We start from the raw sequence: 22215 nt of genomic DNA, 5'->3' as shown, positions 1-22215 counted from the left end.
AATGCTGAGGACTCGCTCTCTCAAAATCAGGCTTCGTTAAGGTGTCTCAAGTTGAGCACCCAGAATCACTCCTTGCTTTTGGAACACGTAGGGCTTCGTGCGCCAGCTCTTTCACCTCTAGAGATGTGGGCCCCCTTAGTTGTGTCCCAAGTCAAACTGAACTTGCTGATCTCATCTTAGAATGTGAAATTCTCTGCTGCACAAACAGGCCGTCTCCTCTACCAAGGGATTATTGCGTGTCAGGACTGAAGTAATTGGCAGACCCATGACGTGAAACTTGCACAATGCCTTTCTGCTCATGCATAGTGCTTTCCTGTGCTTGCTTAGCCCGCTCTCAACTTGAACACCTTTTTTAACCAGTGTGCTTAACAAGTCACCTGACACACGCTCCACATACAGCCAAACTGGTTGTGGCTTCATTCACATTATCTCATTAAGGCCCCACTCCCACAAGGTGCTGAGTGACTACAGTTCTGCCTGAAGTCTTCACCCAAGTACAGGACTACTCCAACAAGAGGTAAGGTTGCTCAGCACCTTGAAAGATTAGGCCCTTATACCCAACCCTGCTCCCTTTGAAGTCAATGGAAGTTTTGCGAAGTTCATCAGGATCAGGCCCTAGACATTTAAGGGATAGAGATGCATAATCTTAGCTCGTCTCTCTCTTGGTTTAATGTGCCATACAAGGCCAAATCAGGCATAAACCTCCATGCATTAGTCTGTGAAATCCACATCCATTATTCACCGTCGTGCAGTTTTTTGACCTGGAGGGTACAGTACAGTTCTGAATTATTAGTAGATGAAAATTCTCAGGGCATGATTCTCATTTAAGCTAAGGCCCTTTTATGCAGCTCTGTCCCAGTACGTAGGCAATATGCCTTAATGCTGGCATACTTTATATATACATCCATTTTAAGATGCTTTGACTCCCAGACTGATGTAGAAGTGCTCTATTGTAAATAAGATTCAGGCCCTCAAATCTGAGGGAGAATGTCAGCCTAGATCCTAAACTGGCTTCTCTATGTATTTTGCATCTCTCTCTCTCTCTCTCTTTTCTAGCTTAGCAGATGAAAGAAAACAATCTCTCATCCTAAGGAAAGAGGAGAGCTATGGGCAGACCACACACATCAACCACACTCCTCTCTCTCTCCACTGTCTCCTCAGCCGTTCATGTGGCAAAGGTGTTATGTAGGCTAACACGTGCAACGCTGTGCGCACAGTGTGCAGCTTGGCTGTAAGGAGCGGGTGCTTGCAAGGCATCAGGTACGTACAGTATTTAGTGCAGTCGTAGTCACGGTGGCATAACCCCTCCTGCTCTTCCCTTTCGCGCTGTCCCCCTTCTCTTCATATGTGACAAAACAGGAAAGCTAATGTCAGTGGGGAATAAGAAATTCAGAATATACTTTTGTGCTGATGTCCAGTCTCTATTTTCTTTATAGTGACTGTTTGGTCTGCTGTAGTTTTTATCCTGAGCTATTATTTTACACCAATATCTGTGACGATTTAATAGCAGGGACTGCTCCTAGCCTTGCCTGTATCGCACTGGCAACTTGATTGAAACCACTAGTTCCATTTTATCGAAGGGCACGAAAGACGGCAGGATGGAGGCATATATATGTAACAATGTAATATGTTCTGTCAGGCTTGTTATCTAGCAGAGGTAGCATAACTGTAACAAACATCTTTTTATAAAGCTGTATACCGTAACCCTGTGTTGGGCATACAAAGAGAAACTGTTACACAGGTAAATGACTTACATGTCTTTGCTCACATTGAGGGGCTCTGGTGTTACCGCAGTTCCCACAAGTGCAGAGCGAGCGTAGTTTAATGTGATCACAACAGCAAGATGTATGTATCGAGTATGATCCAGAATGTGCCTGTGTTGCATTGATGGATCACAGGAGAAATGTAACCTGAGCCTCAACTGTTCTAACCCCTGTGTTTAAATAGTAATAATAAGTAAAAAGTTAAGCACCTAAATCAGTTGTTTTGGTTTTCAGAAGTGCTGATCACGTGCAGCTTCAGTTGACTTCACTGGAAATTGTGGGTGCTCAGCACCTCTGAAAATCAAAGGCCACCCATTTAGGTGCCTAAAAATGGATTTGAACAAATTTGAACCTTCTGATCTTAGTAAGATCAAGGATAGTTGTGAAATGCTGCAGATGTGACATCTTAAAGTCACTCATTCTGCCCTATGTGTGTTGATTTGTCTAGTGGGCCCATGAAAATGAGCTTCCCACCACTTGCTGTGCTATGCTAGCTGGCTTGGTTTGTCGCATTCACCATTGAATAATGCTGGTGCCTGCCTATGGAGGTATGGTAAGTCTGTTGATTTTTTTTCCCCCGCTCCCTCCCCACATCCCCCGACTCGTATTGTGTGGTGGTTGCAGGTCTCTGGTAATGTCTGTTTTAATCTGATACACACAGAGACGTGTATTTGTATTAGTTTTGGTGACTAGCTGTATAAAGTACACAACTCTTCCTATTGTTCTGATACATGGTACATATGATGGCTCATACAATGATATTCAATCAGACTGATTCTATGAGTCAACAGCGTGCCCTTGTTGCCAAGAAGGGTAGCAGCGTTTTGGGCTGTATAAGTAGGAGCATTGCCAGCAGATCGAGGGACATGATCATTCCCCTCTATTCTGCATTGGTGAGGCCTCATCTGGAGTAGTGTGTCCAGTTTTGAGCCCCACACTACAAGAAGGATGTGGAAAAATTGGAAAGAGTCCAGTAGAGGGCAACAAAAATTATTAGGAGGCTGGAGCACATCACTTATGAGGAGAGGCTGAGGGAACTGGGATTGTTTAGTCTGCAGAAGAGAAGAATGAGTGGGGGATTTGATAGCTGCTTTCAACTACCTGAAAGGGGGTTCCAAAGAGGATGGATCCATACTGTTCTCATTGGTACCAGATGACAGAACAAGGAGTACGGGAAGGGATTTTCCTCCAGGGCAGATTGGCAGAGGCCCTGGAGGTTTTTCGCCTTCCTCTGCAGCATGGGGCACGGGTCACTTGCTGGAGGATTCTCTGCAGCTTGAGGTCTTCAAACCACAATTTGAGGACTTCAATAACTCAGACATAGGTTAGGGGTTTGTTATAGAAGTGAATGGGTGAGATTCTGTGGCCTGCATTGTGCAGGAGGTCAGACTAGATGATCATAATGGTCCCTTCTGACCTTAAAGTCTATGAGTAATGGTCTCAGGTTGCAACGGGGGAGATTTAGGTTGGATATTAGAAAAAACATTTTCACTGGGAGGGTGGTGAAGCACTGGAATGGGTTACCTAGGGAGATGTTTGAATCTCCTTCCTTAGAGGTTTTTAAGGTCAGGCTTGACAAAGCCCTGGCTGGGATGATTTAGTTGGGGATTGGTCCTGCTTTGAGCAGGGGGTTGGACTAGATGACCTCCCGAGGTCCCTTCCAACCCCAATATTCTATGATATTCTACTGCCGTTCTAATCTGTATGTGTGTCCTTTGAATGCATTTACAAGGGGCTAATGCTCTGCAGGAGCATTTAAAAAAAACAAAAGGAACCTGTTAAGTTAACATTACAGTTCTGAGTGAATATAGCCAAAGTTAAGGATATTCAGAATTAATGCTTCCTCCCTATCTCTCCACATCATGCTGATGTCAGCCACATCCTTTTTCATGGTTGCAGAAGCAGTGCTGGAGAGGCCTTCATCCCTGCTTTGAGCTTAGAATGCCAGGTATATTTACAGTAGATAGATGACTCCATCTTTGATTCACACTCCTGCGAATATTGGTGACCACAGACTGGCCCCGATCCTGCAGTCTGATTCACATGGACTCATGTCCATAGGATACTGCAAAAGTGTGAGATCTGCCAGCATGGATCAGATTGGCAGATCAGGGCCCACTGTATGTAAGATTACTGCTGATCTCAAATCTCTGTGTAGGCCGGACTCAAGAGAGTAAGGTGGAAACATCACTTACCTTCCCCCCCCAGCCCTGTTAATTTATGTTCAATCCTGTCATTATTGCAAGGAATGCTGTAACTATAAGATCATTTAAAAATATTTTAAAATCTCTGTACTTACAGCCCTGAACACTCAGTTTTCATATTGAAATCTAATGACCTTGCCACCAATTGTATTCTTTTTCTGCTTCGTTCAGCTTGGAGAGGGAGAGTGGCTTTGTTGATTTCAGTTGCTGCTTCTAGTCCATTGTGGTTTTTAGGCACCAGCAAGTTCCTGCTGGAGTTGAGTGCCCATCACTGTAGGGGGAATACCTAATATTTTTATTCCGTTTTTTAACTGAAAATAATTTTATTCATTTTTGGCTCTGCAAACCTCTTGACTATGGGTCTAAACAACTTGGTAGTGTCCTTTTAAACATCTTTTAAGGCTGTTTTAATTTTTATTTTTTCAGGATTTAGAATAGAAAATATATGAATTCATAAGAGGTCACTGGGTCCCCATCTTAAAATATAATTCCAGTCATTCAGCTCCCCAGTAAAAACAGATGCAATGTGTTTAAATACTTTACAGGGGGAAAGGTTCTTGTTTCCTCAGTGTCAACCCTGAACCTATCTGCCCTATGGAGTAGCTCATATGTCAACCTTAATGTTGATTCAAAAAGATTTCAGACACTTCAGTGGATTTCAAAGCCTCTCTTGTGTTTTACAGGTGTACAGAGCAGAGAAACAACAGAGGCGAGAGGCTATCTCAGCATCCAAGATGAGTTGCCCAACTTTCTAACTAATTCTATTGAGAACATTAATCCAGATGATCTCATTGGTCCACCAAGCAACAACCCTCTTTCCAGTCCATAGTTGAGGCTCACTTCTTCAGTTGTGCCCTCAAGAAATGAGCAAACAATTATATCTACATTACTCTGGGGAGAATTCTGCGCCAAAAAATAAAAAATTCTGCAACAAAAAATTAAAAATTATATGCACAGTATTTTAAAATTCTGCATATTTTATTTGTGAAAATAACACAATATAATCCCACCAGTTTCAATTATTTTTGGTCATTTATTTCAAAATACTGTCAGCAAGTATGTCTGTAACAATACAGACCAACAAAAAAGATTCAGGAAATGTTTTTTGACAAATAGATTCCTTACTAGGCATATTAATTCAGAATTCTGAGTAATAATTCATTTAAACTGCAATACAGAACCATTTCCCGCACCTCTCAGAAGCAGAGCAAAGGTTTGGGGGAGTCAGGGGTAATTGAGGAGCCGAGGGAGGTAAATTGCTGGGAAGAAGCCTGGGTGTGAACTTGGAGGGTGGTTGGGTCAGGGGCAGAAATGTATGGAATGGGTGGTTGTTTTGGGGGTTTTTTTTGGGGGTGTGTGTGGCAAGAAAGGATTGTTAGGGAACTTCCCCCATGCAGACCCTGGCTGACCCCTAGCCTCTCCCATTGAGTCAGGAACATCTGCTCCTGTCCCTGATGTGTCCTTGCACCTCTCCCCCCTCATCCACATGTGTCCCTCCACTCCCGCTCAGACTCGCACTCCCACCATCCCCATGTGGCCCTGCACCCCTCTCCCATCCCTGTGTGACTGTGTCCCCACCCATCCACTCTCCTGTCCCTATGTGTCCCTGTACCCCCTCCCCTTGTCTCCATATGTCCGTGTCCCCATTCAGCCACCCTCTGTCCCTGTGTAGCTCAAGCACCCTCCCCCATCACCATGTGGCCCTGCACCTCTCTCCCCCTGTGGCCCTGTGCCTCCACTCCCAGTCAGACCAGTCTGTCCTCCCCACTAGCCCTTATGTTCCCCTTTGTGACCCCCCCAGCACCCCACGCTGTCTCCCCATAGCCCCCATATTCTGACCTGGCCTGACAGGCACTGTGAAGAAGGCAGGCTTTTTCTCTTCCCTAGCTGGCTGGGAGCAGCTGCTGTGTTCTAGCATCACAGTGCCCTCTGGTGGGCAAAAGGCAGAACTGCAGCAACATTTAGGCAGAAGCCTTTTTCCGCACAAAAAAATAAAATTATGCATGGCTTATTAATTATGTGTGCGTGCAGTAGTGCAGAATTCCCCCAGAGTACTACATGCTTATAATACCTGTTGATCGGTCATGCTGTGCATGCACATATGCTACATCACATGTGATTGTATTTGTTACCCTCACTTGTTTGGTCATGTCCCTTTTTGTACATCCTATGAAGTGCTTGGCATGATTTGGAACAATGTAAAACATCTACTACTAACAATGAACTGAGTGATATACAACCTCAGACCCTATTCCCGGCTACTAGGACTAGCAGGAGTAAAATCTTTTAATTTTTGTCATTAAAGCCAGCCCTTGTGTTTCTGAACATTAACAGAGAGCAGATCCACTGAGTAAGGTGGTGTCATTTCTACCTAATCACTTTTCAGAATAAAATCAGTTTATGCACTAGTGAGGTGCAAAGAGTTATCCCATACACATCAGATTATGAACATCCATCATCATTATTTATTTCATAGAATGCCTTATATGTGCACTGCTTTACACAATGTGTAAGGACAAAAGGTCCTTGGCTCAGATTATAATCTAACTCGGACAAATATAATACGCTGTGCAATTCTGGCCTAGAAATGCAGAGAGACCTTGTGTGGGAGAAGCACAGGAAGGTTCTCACCAAAGCAATGACTTTTCAGCAGTGGAAGATTTGAAGGAGGAGATTAAGTTGTTTTGGTGTGTGGGATGCAGAAGGCTGGTTCAGGCCTAGGAGCCTGTTTGAAAAAAGGCTTAAAGTTAACAATAGGAGAAGTAGATAAAAGGATCCATGAGGAGAGAGGGAAGAGAAGAGCCTAAGGATCTAGAGAGGATGAAAAATGTAAGAGCTCTTGCAAAGCCTTGAAGCTTGAGGAGGAGAAATTCACACAGGAAGTGAAATCGGTCTAAAAGGTTTCAAGGGGAACTGGAGGGGCTGAGCTCAAAGTGATAGCAGAGAAGAAACCAAGCAGCCACATCAATAAAATAATCCCCTATTCAAATGTTTTCCTGATACTAAAAATTATCTTAAATGATGCAGAAAATTCATTGAAATTACTTGTTTAAAATCAGTGGTGGTAGTGTTCCTAGCTCTGTTACACACCTGCTGACCTACCTTGACCCAGGTTAGCTTATCCTAGTGGAGGTTATGACTAGAGATGGCTGGAGGGTGATAATTCTGTTTTGTAGCAACTTTTTGGAACAAAACCAAAACTTTTCGGAATGATTTTGTGAAAACAGAATTGTGTCAAAATGTCCATTTTCAAGTAAAACCTGAGCTTTTTGATCCTAGAAGGTGTGACACATTCTATGGCCTGGTGGGTAGGGCCTGGGATAGGGGAGACCACCATTCAAGTCTCTGCTCTGATTGCCAGAAGAGATTTTCATCCCAGATCTCTGAGTCAGGCAGGGAAGAGACTTGAACCTGGATGTCCCACATCCCAGTGGCCTCACCACCAGGCTATAGAGGTGTGATCGATAGAAAGACTGAATCTCTCAAAATGTCATTTAAATTTCATTTAGTCCAAAATGTTCCAATCAGTTCTAGTTAAGTGACTTGATCATGGTCTACAAGTACGTACGTGGGGAAGAGATTGTGACAGTAAACACCTCTTCAATCTAACAGAAGGCGACACGACAAGATCTAGTAGCTGGAAGCTGAACATAGACAAATTTAGACTAAAAATAAGGTGCAATTTTTTAAGAGTGAAGGTAGCTCACTATTGGAACAACTTATTTAGGGATGTGATGGATCCTCCATCACTTGAAGTCTTTAAATCAAGCCTGGTTTTCTTTCTAAAAGATATGCTATAGCTCAGACAAGCTATGGGCTTGATGCACAAACTACTGGGTGAGTTCGCTGGCCTGTTATGCAGGCGATCAGACTAGATGATCATAACTGGTCCTTTCTGGGTCCTTGAATTTTTCCAATCTGTAAAACTGAGATATAGTTATGTACCTGCCTTTCTAATGCACTTTGAGATCTACAGATGGCAAGGGCTATATAAGAGCCAAATATAACTGTTAATATTCATTGTATATTAAAGTGTTAAAAAGTTGCTTATTTTTATTATAAAGTAATGCACATTGGAAAAATTAATCCCAAATATACATACAAAATGATGGATTCTAAATTAGCTATTACCACTCAAGAAAGATCTTGGCATCATCATGGATAATTCTCTGAAAACATCTGCTCAATGTGCAGCAGCCATCAAAAAAGCTGACAATGTTAGGAACCATTAGGAAAGGGATAGATAATCAAAGACAGAAATTATTATAATGCCACTATATAAATACACGGTACAACCATATCTTGAATACTGCATGCAGTTCTGGTCACCCCATCTCAAAAAAGATATATTAGAATTGGCAACAGTGCAGAGAAGGGCAACAAAAATGATTAAGGGTATGGAACAACTTCCCTGTGAAGAGAGATTAAAAATACTGAGACTGTTCATCTTGGAAAAGAGATGACCAAGGGGTGGGATATGAAGGAGGACTATTAAATCATGTCTGGTGTGGAGAAAGTGAATGGGGAAGTGTTATTTACCCCTTCACATAGTAAAAGAATCAGAGATCACCCATTGAAATGAATAGGCACCAGGTTTAAAACAAAGATAAGTACTTCTTCACACAACACAGTCAACCTGTGGAACTCATTGCCAGGGGATGTTGTGAAGGCCAAAAGTATAACTGGATTCAGAAAAGAATTAGATAAGTTCCTGGAAGATAGGTCCATCAATGGCTATTAGCCAAGATATTCAGGAATGCAGCCCAATGCTCTGGCTATCCCTAAACCTCCGACTGCCAGAAGCTGGGGCTGGTAGACGGGATGGATCACTCAATAAATTGCCTTGTTCTGTTCATTCCCTCTGAAGCATCTGGCACTGGCCACTGTCAGAAGACAGGATGCTGGGGTAGATAGACCATTGCTCTGACCCAGTATGGCCATTCTTATGTTCTTATGATTGTATCTCCTTTGAGTCTCTGTCTCATAATTAACAATTAGTTAATTGGGTTCAAGTCTTTCAAACACTTGAGAAAATTTAGTTGTGTGCAGAAGTGTTTGCAAGATTGGGCTTCTTTTGTTTCTCGGCTAGACACCATTGTAAATGAGGACTTGTTCACCAATGGATTTTCCTGGGTTCAGTAAAATTTTTATTCCTGTTTTTAAACAATAATTGCAATGCTGTGGTTTTCAATATGATTGATTTTTTTGCCTTGTGTATTAAATTAAATCAGATTTCATGAACTTTAATAAATGTTATGATTATATTTATAGATGTTCTTAATCTAGAAATAAACATTTTATTTTCTTTGGACTGTTTGGGTGTTAAGTAACTGTTTTACTGTTCCTGAAATTGATACACAAGTCCATGTTGCATTCTGTGATGGAGAGTACGAGACGCTTTGAGGCCTCTCCTGGAGACCTTGTAGTCCTACCACACCCTGCCCCAGGAAAGGAGCAGTGAAGGTGGGTCCTCCAGCACTGCCTAGAAAGGCTGCAGGAAAGCAGCCAATCAGAGAATAACAGGCTCAGATAAAAGAAGCTACAGGGTCTGAGCAACTCTATTCCTGGCTGGAACCGGAAGGGTGATGTAGGGCTAGAAGACTGTGAAACTCTCCAGGCAAGGCGTATTGGGAGAGACCATGCTCAAGCAGGGATAGGACAGAGAAACTCTCCAGGTGTGGAAGCTTGGGAGAGACCCTGTTCAAACAGGGACCAGACAGAACCCAAAGACTGTAACCCTAAGATAACGGGTGAATGTGATGGGATCAAGAGGGAAGCAGCCCAGGGAATGCAGCAACATCTATTAAAGGAAGTAGTCCAGGGCTGCTGTTTACAGGGTCCCTGGGTTGGGACCTGGAGTAGTGGAGTGGGCCTGGGTCTGCCCCTACCAGGCCAGTGGGGAGGTGCCCTAAATCCCAAAGAGATGACAAGATTCCTTACTAAAAACCCAAGAAAAGGCGCTAGATTTAAAGGAGCCCAAGAGGGGCTGAAGAGAGAAGGTACCTTCAGGCAGGAGAGGCGGAGTCCAGTTTGAGCCAGGGAATTGGAAGATCTTTGTGTTTGTTTTGGACTTGAGTACCCCAGAAAGGGTTCATTCACGCCTACTGTCTGTGTGTGACTTGGACGGAGGGCTGAGCCACTGAAGACCTGCCTAGTGAGGTCAACAGCCTACAGGGGGTGCCAGGAGAAAAAGAAGATTGCAGCACCACACCCAGCTGACAGGAGGCGCTCATGATATGTGAGTGCACAGTGTCACACATTCATACACTGGCATAAACCTGTGGTATTTATCATTTGTGGTGGTGGTGATGATGATTATCAATAATCCAGGGCCCTTAGATACTCTAGGACCTAGACTTGAATATCCGAAGTGGAGATTTCACCATTAAGAAGCCGGCCTAGGTTTTCATACCCTTTAAGAGTTAGCCAGTGCCAAATACCATTTAGTTATTTATATAGTGCTGTTAATGTTGCCTGGCATTGGCCAAACTGTGAATGTGCTGGATAAAGAAGAGTCCCCACACCTTATAGCGTATAGTCTGGCGCCATAAGCGGCTGTGATACAGAGCAATATGCAACTCTCAGACACAGAGTGCAGAAGGGGCTCGCTAGCCTGAGTGCTTCATGGAACAAGTGGGTCTTGGGGGATTTCTTGGAAGCCGGGAGAGGGGGGAAGCAAAGCTAGATCTATTCAATGTAGCAGCTAGTTGCCCATCTGAACACTGGCAAGGAGATATTTCCATCAAGCTTAGAACAGTATGTTAGTGTATAAGGCTCCTGGTGATCTAGGAGGTAGTAGAACACAGAAGATACCTCACAGTACCCATCCAGCTGTATGAAGAATATGCAGGAGCAGCTAATTGACACCTAAGAAGTAGAGGTCTTTTTGTCTCTTTTTAGGGTGATAAGATCTTCCAATCTACACTAACTACACAGGTGAATAGCTGAATGCTGTTGTAACAAGCCAGACTAGGATCTCTTCTGTGCATGGGCTGAGCATTAAGCTCCTATTAAGTCTGACTTATGCAGGTATACTTTATAGACCATAGGCTCCCTAAGCAAAATTACTGATTTTGTAACCATTACAAAATAAACTTTCAGTCCCTGGCTCCTTAATTCATTCAGAAGGTTATAGGAACACAGCACACGGTCCCTCTCCAAAGAGGTGCCATGAAAGCCTATTTATACATTATTCTGACCCATTCAAACCAATGGCTCTTCTCTGAAGCAGCTTAACTCCTGGATGCAAGCTACAGTTAGAGGACTTGTCTACATGCATCCAGGAAAGTTAATCTGAATTAACTAAAGGTGTGAATTTGAAGTGGATTAGTGAAACCACATTAAACACCAGTGTGAACACCCTCATTCAGAATTAAAGTGACCTTAGTTTGGTTTATCTTAATTAACTTCCACAGTGAATTATACTAAACTGAATTATGGCCACTTTAATTCTGAATAACAGCATCCTCCCAGGGATTTAGTGCAGGTTAACTAATCCACTTCAAATTCACTCCTTTAGTTAATTTGGATTAATTTTCCTGGATGTCCCAGTGTAGACAAAACCTTCAGACTTCAAAGGGTTAATACAGAACTGCTGTTTCTAAACTCATTTCTTCAATTATTTCCCACCTACTGTCATTTTTAGTTACTATGGCCAGAACTAGAACAATGCATACTGCTGGGCTGTGAATATTAGTGCCAAAGGGAATTAAACTTGGCCTAACTGCTTAACTAGCCTGAGTATTTTCAGTGGGTATTTTACATGGTTATATGGGGAGGGGAACTGGTGCATTGCAGACTGCTTAGGGCATTGGTAATTGGGTGTGTCATAGGTCTCACCCCCACTTAGAGCTGTTGGGTTCCAATGTGGGGACCTGCACTGGTTTCCCTCTAAACTAAAATCCTAGTTTAGATCTGGTAAAACTGCCACCACCCAATCAATTATGTGGATTGGGACACAATCCTTCCCCAAAATCCTAGGGGATCCCAAGAGCCCCAAATCAATGGAGTTCTTATACCCAGGAGAAATAAACCATTCCCCCCTGCTTCCTCCCCCCTCCCTTTTCCTAGGAGAGACACCGGGATTTAACTACAGAGGGATACCTCCCCCTCCCCTTTCCCTGAGAATCCACCCAAGGAAAGATCAACCAAGTCCTTAATAGAAAAGAATTTATTAAAGAATAAAAAGAAAAGTCACTGTCTCTGTAACCAAAATGGAACAATACAGGGTCTAAACTTATCAATCTCTGGAGAGAATTCCCCCTCCCCCTTTCTCAGTAAAAGCAATATCAGTACAGACTTAAAGAAATTCTATAGCAAAACACAGAATTGCAAATACAGAAATAAAAGTATAAGAATACTAGTTCCTTGCTAATACTCACTAGCTTGAATAGAAGAATTTGTTGCAGAAACCTGGGAGGACTTGATTAAGATGTCTGGACTCTCTTAATACCCAAGAGAGACTCTCTAAGAAAACAAAGAACAGGGAAAAAAACTTCCCTCCACAGGGATTTGAAAATAATCTTGTCCCTCATTGGTCCTCTGGTCAGGTGTCCCCAGGTACTGCTTGTTAACCCTTTACAGGTAGACAAAAACCTTAACCCTTAACTAACTGTTTATGACAGGGTGGTAATGGGGCCTCTTACATGCAGCCTGCAGACTTGACTTGTCTGGTCTGGTCAGTAGTCACAGAAAGTTTTTGCCCTCTGATGGGTCTTCAGTGGCCTAAAGAAAATGAGTCGATGGGCTCACTCCAGTTCCTAGTTGGCAGATGTTCACATCACAAACCCCAACAACTGGCAGTCTTGTTTGGCTACCTTAGCACAAAGAGCAAGGAATGAGTGTGCCAGAGGAACTGAATTACCCTGTCATCCCTACAAATAGTCCCTCTAGCTGAGGTGTGAAACAATATGAGGAAACTTATACTTCCACTGCCTGCTCTACAGATCAATAGAGATTCCAACCTCCAGAGCTGTTAGCCTTCCACCTTTTGCCAGCACTAAATTCACTTAAAATGCACGCTAGTAAACTGCATACAGTCCCTTACTAGGTATTAGCGCCTCATTGCTTCTATGGTGACAGGTTTCAGAGTGGTAGCTGTGTTAATTTATTATTTTGTGTAGCAACTGTCCAGTTTGGCCAATGTACATTGGTCAGCAATGCCCCTCTGCCATGTACATTGGCCAAACTGGACAGTCCCTACGCAAAAGAATAAATGGACACAAATCAGACATCAGGAATCATAACATTCAACAACCAGTAGGAGAACACTTTAATCTATCTTGTCATTCAGTAACAGACTTAAAAGTGGCAATTCTTCAACAACAACAAAACTTCAAAAACAGACTCCAGCATGAAACTGCAGAACTGGAATTAATTTGCAAACTGGACACCATCAAATTAGGCCTGAATAAAGACTGGGAGTGGATGGGTCATTACAAAAACTAATTTCCCCCTACTGTTACTCACACCTCCTTGTCAACAGTTTGAAATGGACCACCCTCATTACCACCACAAAAATGATTTTTCCTCCCTTGGTATTCTACTGTTAATTGAATTGTCTCGTTAGACTGACACCCCCCCACACTTGGTAAGGCAACTCCCATCTTTTCATGTACTATGTATATATATACCTGCTACTATATTTTCCACTCCAAGCATTTGATGAAGTGATCTTAGCCACGAAAACTTATGCCCAAATAAATTTGTTAGTCTCTAAGGGTAGGTCTATACTTACCGCGCAGGTCGACACGGAGAGTTCGACTTCTCGGAGTTCAAACTATCGCGTCTAATCAAGACGCGATAGTTCGAACTCCCCACGCGCTCCGGTCGACTCCGGAACTCCACCACTGCGAACGGCGGTGGCGGAGTCGACCTTGGAGCCGCGGACTTCGATCCCGCGGCGTCTGGACGGGTGAGTAGTTCGAACTAAGGTAGTTCGAGTTCAGCTACACTATTCACGTAGCTGAACTTGTGTACCTTAGTTCGACCCCCCTTAGTGTAGACCAGGCCTAAGGTGCCACAATGACTCCTCGTTATTGCTTCTATGGTATTTCCAAATCTATGTGCATTACTAGTTTTGACCCATAGATGGCAGCAGCTATTTGCAGTTTCAGAGTGGTGATTTCATGCTCTGCTATCTGCTAGTTAGTTTCAATAGGTTCAGCTACACTTGGAAATTGTGCTGATACTACAAGTATGATCCAGACCTTGGGATTTAGGAACTCAAGATCGTCTTTCTCTGTCTCTGCTTAGCCTGATACAAGCATAACTTTGTCATTAACTACCTGCAAGAGCTTGGGGCTGTCACTGAACTCATCTGTGCTTCAGTTTGCCCATCTGTAAAATGGGGATAATAGGAGGTTCTGAGGCTTAGTTTAAAGATGTAAATACACTGTATAAAGGGATAAATAGGCAGAGGGTAAAAAGTTTGTAACCAATTATATGCAACAGGTTTCAGCACAATGAAGTTTGTTTTATTATGTATTATTTTCTCAAGTGAACTATAAATCAATCTACTTCAAATTACATTAAAAACCCCCATCAATTAGGCCTTATTCTTTTTTCCTGGGCATTTTATTTTCTACAGAGACTATGCAATTTTTTATTATTATTTACTTGGTTAATTTTACGTATAATTTTCATTGCCTTAATTATTACTTCTCATGAAGTGTCATATTTCTGCTCCTTAAAGAGCAATGTATTTACTAAAAACACTATATTAAACATTTCCATTTTTTTAAAGCTTTCTGCAAGTGTACATCCCATAAAGGTTGCACTTTGTTTATACTTCCTAGATGCGAGTTAGTAAAACAAATTATTTGAGATCATTTAAAGAAAAATACATTTAAAATGGAGCAGGCATGGCAGAGGCAAACCCTTGCTTTTCAGCCACTATGGTTTATTCCATCCCCCTGTCTTCTGGAGTTGGCAGGTTCAGTGTGGGTGAGGGTGTTTATACCAAAGCCAGCGATCAGCAACAATCTGGTCCGTTGTCCGTGTAACTGAAATGACCAAGAGTTTCTTTGTCGCTAAGGTGAAAATGACCAATGAAACCTTACAAAAGTGTCCTGTGCATTGGTGGCAACAGTGATGGATCGTGATGGTACCAATGACGGATATAAAGTGAATATGCAAGCAAACAACTTTATGCATCTTGCCAGAGATTGATCCATTTGGAATCTGCTATGATGATTCCATCCCCCTTCCTCCATCTCTGTCTCCTACCCAGGTGGTTAACTGTTTAGAGGAGGGACCTCTTTTTCCCTGCACTGTCCATAAAGCAACACACGAATTGCAGGCACTTTCCCAGTAGTAACCAGCAGCATCATTATGATTTATTTACCGCTCGGAGAGTGCTCTAGACATGCATGGCAGCACAAATACAGACTGAGTCCCTGCCTGCGGAGTTAACACTCCAAGGCCCCAGTCTTGCAACTGGCTGTGCGAACAGACCCTGGTACCCCCATGCACAGAAGTCTCTGGGGCTTGGACCGGGGGATTAACATAGTCTCAGCTGGGTGAACTGACGTAGCTCTATTAAAGTTGGTGGAAATATGCCGATTTGTACCAGGTGAGGATTTGGGCCATGGAGTCAATGTCTGGATCAGGGCCTAAGTTGAAACAAGCTGGTGGAGGTGACAAACACCGGAAAGATTAGAAAAACAAGAAGTAAGGCAAGCGAATGCAGCCACATGGGGAGCTAATGCGCTGGGCTAGAGGGTCACACAAACAACTTTTGTTATATTTATGGGGTTTTATTTATGGTACATTTAATTTTAATGGGGCTGGGAGCAGTGTAGGCTTAGATGTATGAGTCTCTAATTAATAAGGTGCCTCAAACTACCAATTGAAATTTGTGCCCAAAAGAGCCAAGTTATTTTAAAACATGAAGGTAGAAAACAATTTTAAAACCCTGATCTTTGATCCACATGGCAGATCTCAATTCCACTGTTCCGTGCTCTCTCTCGGATCAGAAAGCTCCTCAAAGTTCCACCTACTACATAACATTTCAACCTGCGGGAGTCCTGTGCAAGTAGTCAGACCCACGATACCAGCTCTGAGTTCTACTCTGTGGAATAAAATGGAGAATTTTCAGTCTTGTTGAATGTTTTGCAAAAAAGCAATTGGATGATACTGACTCTTCTAAAAGTTACATCTGCCCTTGCTGGGATTTTTTTCTCTCTCTAAAATTATTTTTAAATAAGTGTTTTCCCCCTGCAAGTATCAGTTGCATGCTAAATAACACTAGTTGCATTATCATTTTTAAGCATACTCATTTTAACAGCTGTTCTTCAAACTAATGTCACAGGCAGTGCACCGGATTTCATTGTGCAGCTTTCTATATCCACAGTCCTTGCACCTGTCACCTGTAATAAACACTGAGACTCTGAAATGCTATTGTGTAAATCCCCAGTGTGTATCTTGCATGTTTGATCCTATTGGTAAAGAAATCTGCTTGCCAGTTTTCTAGTAGATCTCAGTAAATTTCACATTATTTTCATTTGTGATGCTTTTAATTTTTGACTTGTTACATTTCTTTGACACATACCAGATTTTCTGATGCTAGCCTGCTTCTTTTAGGGTGCAATTTTGTACCTACAATTTAGCATTACTTAGCTGTTTAAGTCCTTGATGTACAATGACCTAAATTTTTGGTGCAAAACTGCACCTGCATAAACAAAAACAAAAATTTGTCTCACAAACGACATTTCAGCTCAGAGAAGCATAAAAGAAAAAGTTATTTTTTTTCCTTCCCTGTAAAAAGAATCACAAACGTCATTCACTAAAATAGCATCCAACAACTTTTTGATTCCTCTCCTTTTTGTATAAAACACCCTAAAGTTTTAGATACGACCTTTTATGGCAATACTTAACTTTAAAAGTAAAATGTGAAGCTTTTAAACAGAGCTGGTGAGAAGTTTTCCATTGAAATATTGTTATTGTTCCATTGGAAAAATTGAAACATTTTAGTTTGTTAAATCAAGGCGGTGGGCTGGACTCAATGACCTTTCGGGGTCCCTTCCAGTTCTAGGAGATAGGTATATTTGTCTATTTCAGGGGTGAGGGATAGCTCAGTGGCTTGAATTGAATTCATAACCCAGAGTTATGAATTCAATATTTGAGGGGGCCATTTAGAGAACTGGGATAGAAATCTATCTGGAGATTAGTCCTGCTTTGAGCAGGGGGTTGTACTAGATGACCTCCTGAGGTCCCTTCCAGCCCTGATATTCTATGAAATAGAAATATTGTTTTCCAGTTCAGTTTGACATTTGCTTGAGCTGTTGTGAGTCATGTGCTGATGCAGCCAATTTGGGACAAAAACAAATATCAAAATATCAGAATTTCCCACAGAATGGAAATTCCAGTGTTCAGCCATCTCTACGGGAAATACTTCACCTGATACATCCTAAGATTGCATTAGCCCTTTTCAGGGCCGCATCACATTGGCAGGTCATAGTCATCCTGTGACGGACCAACATACTCGGTCTTTCTCCTCTGTCACTTCCAACTGATACATCCCCAGCTTATAGAATAATTCTTGTTGTTAGTCCCTAAGTGCCTGACCTTTCACTTTGTGCTATTAAATTTTATCCCATTTTTATTATTCCAGATTTCAAGGGCATCCTTGTATAATATTCTGGTCCTCCTCCATATTGGTATACACCTCCCAACTTTTTGTCATCCACAAATTTTATTAGCACATTCCCACTTTTTGAGCCAAAGACATTAATGAAAATATTAAATGAGGTCCCAAGACCGAACCTTGAGGAACTCCACTAGTAACATCCTGGATCAGGTGCTCTCCTTAGTGAGCATTGTAGTTTTAAAATGTTTTTTTCTTCTGATGCTTTTTTCCAATCACTAAACGTAAATACTTTGTTTTAAGCAAGTCGTTGGTCACTGTCACTGGTCACCTCTGGGAGGAAACACAGCAGCTTGTAAGGTGATAAATGGTGGGTGTACATGGGCTTGTAAGGTGATAAATGGTGGGTGTACATGGGATACAATGGGTCCTGGTCTGAGAGTACAATGATTGTGAGACTGCTATGGGCAAAAGGGAGTGGACAGTCAAATAGATCAGAAGGTCGGTAGAGGTGCAGCTAGCCCTGGAACCATGACAGTCCAGTTTCTGGAGAACAATAAACTCCCACTATGAATTTTCAGACCAGTAACCATTTATGCTAAAACTCTTGAAAAGTTCATAGTTCACAAACATTTTCACCCGTGCACCGTGATCATCCAAATACTCCTGAATAACCAATCGCAGAACCCTGCGAAATGTGGCAAACCAAGCTTGGCACTTTTAGTCATGAAAATATGAATGTGTCACGGATTTGTCTGTTTAACTATTTGACCAGACCCACTTAAAACGTTTCTCCCCCCTCCCATGTTTTCTCTTTCAGAAAACCCCAACAGTAATAGCCTTAAACAGTGTTGTGACACTGTTATAAGCGATAGTTTACCAATCCCGTAGAATACTGGAGTACTTCTTTGTAATGGGTTGTCTAATAGGTTAACATGTTGTCCACTTCCTAAATGTTTTCTAGTAGTAACGCCATTCAGGCCTCGGCATTGTTCACTCATCAGTAAACAGCTGAACTATGTATGCATGGAGGTTCCAAAAACTGATTGGACGTAATATTCTAGTACATGTTTATTGTGTTAAACCCTTACATTGCAAACTCCCCATACAACTGCATTCTAGAGGAGTCGTAACCAGATGCATGGAGGGGATGGGAAAGAGCCTAGTTAAAGTTGCCACCAATGGGATGGAGCCCATGTGTTACAGCGAGATTTGTTTTCCTTTCTCCTGCTTGTGTGAGATCTACACTCTCCTGTGGCGTGCAGCATAGGCACCCACTTTTCCAGGCGCCGGTGGGTGCTCGCCCCCGGCCCTGCCCACTCCTGCCCCTGCCCCGCCCCCATCCCAACCCCTTCCCCAAAGTCCTCACCCCAACTCCGCCCCCTCCCTGTCCCTATTGGACCCCTTCCCCAAATCCCCGCCCCGGCCCCACCTCTTCCCCGAGCGCGCCGCATTCCCCTCCTGCCCCCTCCCCCCAGCGCTTGCCACCACGAATCAGCTGTTTTGCGGCGGGAAGCGCTGGGAGGGAGAGGAGAGAAGCGGAGCCGCAGCGTGCTCAGGGGAGGAGGCGGAGCGGAGGTGAGCTGGGGCAGGAAGCTGCTGGTAGATGCAGAGCACCCACCAATTTTTCCCTGTGGGTGCTCCAGCCCCGGAGCACCCACTGAGTCGGCACCTATGGCTTGCAGCAAAACCAAACCCTGTAGCTAAGCTATTCTGCATGAGGGGGAGAAGAGACAGCTCTTTGGGGCAAGGATTCTGCTGTCCCTAAGGGCTCCTGGTCGGAGTGGGGGCATCTAGGGGTTACTGCAACACTAACAATAAATAATAGTTACACCTTCCTGCATTCAAATATGGCCTCTCTGAAATGGGGGAGGGGGGTTAACCCCTTCACTGCTACTTTTACATGGATATCCCAGTGGACATTCTTCAGTTCAGTTTGTAGGATAATTAATTCAGAATGTCTTCTTTGTTTAAGAGATTTAACTCATTCTTCCCTTTTATTGTACCATGGCTTAGTTGTATCTAATGCCCTTCATTGTTGCAACAGTTGCATAAGCCCCAGTGACATTATTCTGTGATTTGCGTAGAAACGGCTTTCACTTCATTGAAATTCATTCATTTTAGGGCCAGAAGGGACAAGAACGATCATCCAACCTGACCTGCATAACACAGACCGGAGAATTTCACCCAATGATTCCTGCTTCTAGGCCAATAACTAGATTGTGTTCTTGCCTTTTAATACCATATTTACCAAATGCTAATGCAAGTAGCCTGAACTAAGTTTCGTTTCCAAACCACCTTGGTGAACTGATCACTAGGACACTTGAGAGGCGGAAAGGGCTTCAGCATTACAAATCTCCTCAACTGCTGATGGTGGGGAAGAAGAGACCTTGGGCTTCCTCACCCAGCTCATTTCAGTAGTAAAGAACTCATTTCCATAAGTGAGGCTGACCACAGGTCTGCCCTGAGTTCTTGGAGGTGCCCACGCGGGCATGGCAACTGCATGTGTAAATATAGCACGTCCCTCCCTTTCCAGGCTGTGGTGAGGTTTTGAGGTGTTCAGATACTATGGAAATGGCGGGGGGGGGCAAAATTCCCTCTGCTAGCTGTAGCTGTTCGCAAGCACTGCAGCTTTATCTCTTGTGTGGGTTCCCATTTGCCATGCCACCAAAAGAAAAACGTTGCCGGCAGATATTTAGTCTCAGATTCTTGTAGCCACCCTGACTGAACTGCTGGTGGGGGTGGGGGCCGAAGCTGCAAGAGCATGACAGGAAGTTCTGAGAGAGCCGACAGAGTTATCATCGCTAAAGAAACCACTTCCTTCAATAGCCACGTGTTCATTGTACCTCTCTGTTCAGCGCCAGGCCTGGAGAGTCGTGTCACTGGTAGAGTGAAAAGTGAATATTGCAAATGGCAGTCATGAGACAGTGCATGCAGTTTCAGATCTCATGTTGCATCCTTCTCCCCTAACCCCCGAAATCCAGGCTGTCACTCAGTTCTGGGACTTTTTCCTCCATAATATCATTAGACTCCATTCTTTCCTCTACTTCCCTATTATATAAGTACCTTAGTCATCTTTTGCTTTAAGCATGGCAATCAGGGCCGTCAAGAGCAGGTTCGGGCCCCGGTGAAAAATTTTTTTCGGGCCACCCAGCAAGGGCGGACCAGATAAACTGGGCCGGGGAAGCTGGGCCCCAGGCCCCCTTCCTGACCACCGGGCCCCAGTAATTTGTACCGGCTTCCCCACCCCTCTCATCAGCCCTGATGGCAACCTCTCAGTCTCTGGCTCTCTTGTATTTCTTCTCTGTAAAACCATTGTTAAGATCATCCTCTTCTTCCTTCGTCCTCAGTCGCTGGACTTTGCATCCACTCACTTGAATCCTGTCTCCTACCAAGAAGAAAATTCTCTTGTGACAATGCACTGCACTGGTGTCCCAGGAGATGGAGGGTCGGTCGGTTCTACTATCACAGACTTGCTGTGTGACTCTGGGTGTCACCTGATCTCGCTGTGCCTCAGTTCTCCATCTGTAAAATGGAGATCACATTCCTTCCCCACACACTCTCTTTGGCTGGATATAGACTGTAAGCGCTTTGAGGCAGGACCCGTCATTTAGCATGTGTCTGTACAGTGCCTAGCACAATGGGGCCCGGATCTCGGTTAGGGCTTCCAGGCACTATTGTAATACAAATAATATATAATACTCTTACTACATCAAATTCCAGGTCAATTGTGCACAATTTTACATCAACAATCATATCTACCTCTTCTCATCAGTAGATCTCAAAGCAATTTACAAACAGGACCGGATTAAGACCTTTAGAGGCCCTAAGCACTGAAAAGATTATGGTGCTCCCCCATATGTAATTCAAACTAAAAACAATACTATACTGTAAAATAAAATTTTATTTTTCGAAATGACACAAAACTTACATGTATGCTGAAATTAAAATACCTTCTTTCTAGACTTTCTGATTGCAAAATTCTGGATAAGTTCATCGAAGCTGAGTCGATGAAGCATGTCCGCTTCCATATACAATAGGGAAAGTGAATCAAGTCTGTCCTGACACATTGTTGTTCTCTGAGGGTTTTTTATTCTTTTCAGCTGAGAGAAAGAGCGTTCTGCGGAGCAGTTAGTAATCATCAATGTTAGAAAAATACGCAGTGCGATCTCTACATTTGGAAATACACACTGTATTCTGTCTTTCAATATTGTGTCATGAAGATCAATGTGACTGAATTTCATTTTTCCTGTTTCATTAAACTTTGTGCCCATATAACAGTGGAACTGCTGTACTTCTCCACAGAGATTCACGTTCAAGTCAACAGGGTGTGAGTCAACTAGCTTTTGGGAACCTTGTGAATATTGTTTGTCAGATAAGTCCATATCGTTTAGAAAAGAAAATCTACTTGATACTTCTTTATACACTTCACCTCTCCTCTTCATATGAGCTTCAAGTGTATCAATTATAGCATAGTAAGTAGATACGCAAAATTTGTGTCTAGGATTCAATGCTGTTTCTGTTGCACTGCTATCATTTGCTTGTTTTTTCCTGATTCGCTTGCAGGACTTGGTTTCTTTGTAGTTAGTATCAGGCAAGATATCTTTTGATATGTCTTCAGATCTTTCAAAATCATTCCTCAAAGTGTGTAATGGTCTGCTGA

At 43.0% G+C, this 22215-nt stretch overlaps 1 protein-coding gene across 3 annotated transcripts in view; it reads left to right on the top strand.

Annotated features, from left to right (window-relative positions):
* Nucleotides 1–9540: 9540 nt before the first annotated feature.
* CD8B (CD8b molecule) overlaps nt 9541–22215 on the top strand; it is a 33865-nt gene continuing 21190 nt past the window's right edge. For 2 of the 3 annotated variants that reach the window (XM_045017569.1, XM_045017567.1), the window contains exon 1: nt 10086–10205. In XM_045017569.1, coding sequence (XP_044873504.1) covers nt 10199–10205 — 7 coding nt within the window. In that variant the 5' untranslated portion in view covers nt 10086–10198. Of the gene's footprint in view, nt 9585–10085; nt 10206–22215 lie in introns of those variants that run through there. The other variant, XM_045017568.1, reaches the window with a different exon arrangement.

The sequence above is a fragment of the Mauremys mutica genome, chromosome 5 (assembly GCF_020497125.1).
Source record: "Mauremys mutica isolate MM-2020 ecotype Southern chromosome 5, ASM2049712v1, whole genome shotgun sequence".
Lineage (NCBI taxonomy): Eukaryota > Metazoa > Chordata > Testudines > Geoemydidae > Mauremys > Mauremys mutica.
The sequence above is the reverse complement of the archived record's forward strand: the minus strand, read 5'-3'. Positions and strand labels throughout refer to the sequence as shown.